We start from the raw sequence: 3,784 nt of genomic DNA, 5'->3' as shown, positions 1-3,784 counted from the left end.
AAAACTTTAGCTTTTTGTTATGGACATGAGATTTATTTAATACACTATTTGAGGATAGTTGAATTCTCAGTTGATACATTAAACTGATACTAGAACTTGAAAGTTAAAATATTGCTGAGTTTAATGAAGATCTAAAATAATATAGGAAAATCTAAATTATAAGAATAATATTTCTGAAAGAGATGGAGACTTGCATGTGTCTGAGTATCAGACAATGTTTGGGAAGGTGGTTGAAGTCCTTTAAGGTTTTAAATTGAAGTTTAAAAATATTCTGGTTTTATGTAACAGCTAGGAGATAAGCACAATAGTAATACAGAATGTGTTATTACTTAGATTCAGAAAATGAAGAAATTTTTTTGTCATCACTGTCTGAATAAGACACCACTTTGAAATCTTTTCTAACTTGTGATTATCTAGAAATTTTAAAAAACCATATTAAGGGATCTTATTCTTGAGAGTGCCCCAGGGTGGAAGGTTTCTCTCCTTCAGTTTTATTTACCCATACTTATATATTCTTTATTTACTCTAGTTGTAATAATTTTAGGTTATATTTTTAAAGCCTATAGGAATAGATAATATACATTTATATATATATATATGTTACCCCTTTCTACTTTATAGAAAATGAATGGTCATCTCCGGTTATTGAATATTGCGTGTGCTGCAAAGGCTAAGTGGAGACAGGTTGTGCTGCAGAAAGCTTCCCGGGAGTCACCTCTGCATTTCAGCCTAAGTGGAGGAAGTGAGAAGGGATTTGGTATTTTTGTTGAAAGCGTAGAACCTAGTAGCAAAGCTGCTGATGCAGGACTGAAACGTGGTGATCAAGTAAGTAAATAACAACCATTTAAAGCCTTTTTATAAGTAATAGGAGTGCTACTTTTCTCATATGATGATATTCTAGTAAGCATGATCAATTTAAGGAAATACTTTGAAACCGTTTTTTAGAGGTGGTATTTTTAAATGGTTTATTTTTAAAATGTGTTTGTCATATATCCATTACTCTTAATGGAAAATTTGATATAGCATGTCCAGAAACAGCCTGGTAGTCTGGCCACTATCAATCTGAATGGTCCTGCCCATCCTCCAAGTATTAGGAAACTCGTCATTTGGCAACTTTACAGTATTCCAGAAAGATCAGTAAGAGAGTTAGCACCCTTGCATGTTTTAAAGGAGTAAGCACTTTTTTCCATACCACTCTAAAATTAAGTGGCCAAAGATTTACCATAAATGATGGTTTTGCTTTAAATAATGTTCATATGGTAACAAAACTATTTGGTATATCCGTAAGTAGAGTGAGCTGGTTGAAGGATTAGGAAAAGGAAGGGGAGATACTGGGAGTAAGTAGATAGGGATTTATTCTCTCCATGGAGGCATTAGTAAACTATAGAACAATATATTTTCAAAAATGAAATTCTGACAACTTTGTTACTAAAAAAATACCTCAGTCTTAGTAATCATAGTAATCACATCCTGCAGAGTTAAGGACTGGGAATCTGTATTTTGAACAAAGCTCTCAAAATCTCATGTACACCAGAGTGGTTTCTCTCCTAGCTAAATCATTTGGGAAGCTGACTTTGTTCCAATTAAAATTTTTGTTTGTTTATGTGTTCATTTAGAATGTGACCTTATTTTACTTGTAATCACACGATGGTGTTTTTTGTTTTTGAATTAAGAAGGCATTCACAGGGACTTCCCTGGTGGTTCACTGGTTAAAAGAGTCTGTGCTTCCACTGCAAGGGGCACAGGTTCAGTGCCTTGTCGGGGAACTAAGATCCCACATGCCACATGCCATGACATAAATCAAGCAAGCAGGCATGCATTCACATTACTAAAAGTTCTGTACTTCAAAACAGTGGCTTTCAACCAGCAGTAATTTTGTCACCCAGGAGACATTTGGTAATGTCTGGAGTTACTTTTGATTGTCATGACTTGGGAATTACTACTGGCATGTAGTGGATAGAGGCCAGGGATACTGCTGAATAGCCAGGAACACCCCGTGACAAAGCAGCCACATGGCAGTTATCCAGACCAAATATCAGTATCTAAATATCAGTAGTGCGGGGAGTTAAGAAACTGATATAAGTGAATGATATAATAAAATACTTTAAAATTTAAGAATAAATTATATAATTTTAAAAAAGAAACTCTGACACAAAGTTTTAATGATACTCTTCTTCCTCTAGGGGAGCTTTTTAGAATAGAGATTTCTGGGCTTTACTCAGACTACTCATTAAGAATATCTAGTTGCTAAGAATTTGGAGTCATATATTTATTGGACAGGTATTTTTTGGTAAACATGTTTAAGAATCTCATTCTTCATAGAAGAAAAGGAAAAGAATACTCCAGCAGTTTGATTCCTGAGAGAGAAAAATTTATCGTTATTTTACTTCTTCCCTCAGGCCTTCCAAGTATGGTTGAAATTATCTGAGATTTTCAATAAGTCATTTTTTAATATTGTGAATGTTCTTTTTTAAGAGTACTTTGGCATTTGCATTAAGTTTCATAAGCTTATTACTAAGAATCATTTTGCACCTGCTTACTGCTTTCATTGATCACCTCTACTTCGTCTATGCCACATGGTGCCATTATTTTTATTTATTTCACAGTTGTCTTCCAGTACTTCTAGTACCTCTTCTAGGATTTCTTTCAGAAAGGGCGAATGAGTATTCTAGCTTTGTGTCCCTTACATGTCTAATGATATCTTTGTTCAATGAAGTATAAAAATCTTTGATCACAGTCATTTTTCTCTCAGAACATTGACGTCACAGAAAGGTATCACATCATCTTAATATGGTCCCAAAGAAGTCTAAGCCATTCTATTTCTTTTTTAAGTGCCTTTGGCCACCTGCACAAATCCCCAAGAGTGATGCTTATAGAGTCTTTATTCTAAGTCCCTGGAATTCAGAATATTCAAGTGATCCGTTAAAAAATAGATCTTTTTATTTTTTGCCTGATATTAGATGATCCATGACAGTATGTAGACTGAAGACTTTTTTAAACTCTGGAAATTTAACTTCTGTGATTTTTTTTTTTCTTTTTCTTTTCCTAATATTTTTTTTTCTCACTCCTTTTTATCCTTTTGAAATCTCTGTGTCAGCCCTCAAGATCTATCCTCTGTGCTGCCTTTTTTTCCCTCAGCATGTCTTGTCTCTTTATCCTTTTTCCTTGGAATCAGTACTTTTTGAATAAACTCCTGATGATTCTGAGGTACAGCCAGGTTTGTGAAGCCCTGATATGAATGATCAGCAATGTCAGATGGAACAAGAGCCCATAACAGTTGTGCTTGTTGCTTTTTGACTGCCTGATTCAGTCAGTGGCAGGAAATGATATTAGCTGTAATTAGAATACCACTTTTAAATGAATTTACCTCTTTTTTAAATGCAATAAATTTGCATTTAGAATACTTCACTAAAATTTGTGTACACACACACACAGGTGATAATTTTTATGAGATCTGACACAATTGAAATTTTCCCTTCATATATAAAACATTATGTTTTAAATTTTTTTCCGGTATTATCCCAGAGGAAATGAACTGAAAAAAATGTTTATAGTAGAGATTTAGGAAAATACCACAATATAGAGAAAAGCTATTAGACAATAATTCCACTTCTCACAGATAACTATTGTTCACATATAGGTACATTTTATTTAAGTTTTATTTTTTTACCCATTAAACTTAAGGCTGCAGAAATAACTAATACTGTTTCTGTCTTTCTATTTTTTGAACACTTTCTTCAAGATAATGGAAGTAAATGGACAAAATTTTGAGAATATAACGTTT

At 33.4% G+C, this 3,784-nt stretch overlaps 1 protein-coding gene across 1 annotated transcript in view; it reads left to right on the top strand.

Annotated features, from left to right (window-relative positions):
* Window positions 1-587: 587 nt before the first annotated feature.
* LOC105005548 (rap guanine nucleotide exchange factor 6-like) overlaps window positions 588-3,784 on the top strand; it is a 5,710-nt gene continuing 2,513 nt past the window's right edge. Inside the window, exon 1 of the mRNA XM_010863569.1 lies at window positions 588-825. Within this exon, the coding sequence (XP_010861871.1) occupies window positions 625-825 (201 nt within the window). The 5' untranslated portion in view covers window positions 588-624. The remainder of the gene's footprint in view (window positions 826-3,784) is intronic.

Source organism: Bison bison, unplaced genomic scaffold (assembly GCF_000754665.1).
Source record: "Bison bison bison isolate TAMUID 2011002044 unplaced genomic scaffold, Bison_UMD1.0 scf7180017864492, whole genome shotgun sequence".
Lineage (NCBI taxonomy): Eukaryota > Metazoa > Chordata > Mammalia > Artiodactyla > Bovidae > Bison > Bison bison.
Note: the sequence above shows the minus strand (reverse complement) of the source record. Positions and strands in the feature narration are given on the sequence as shown.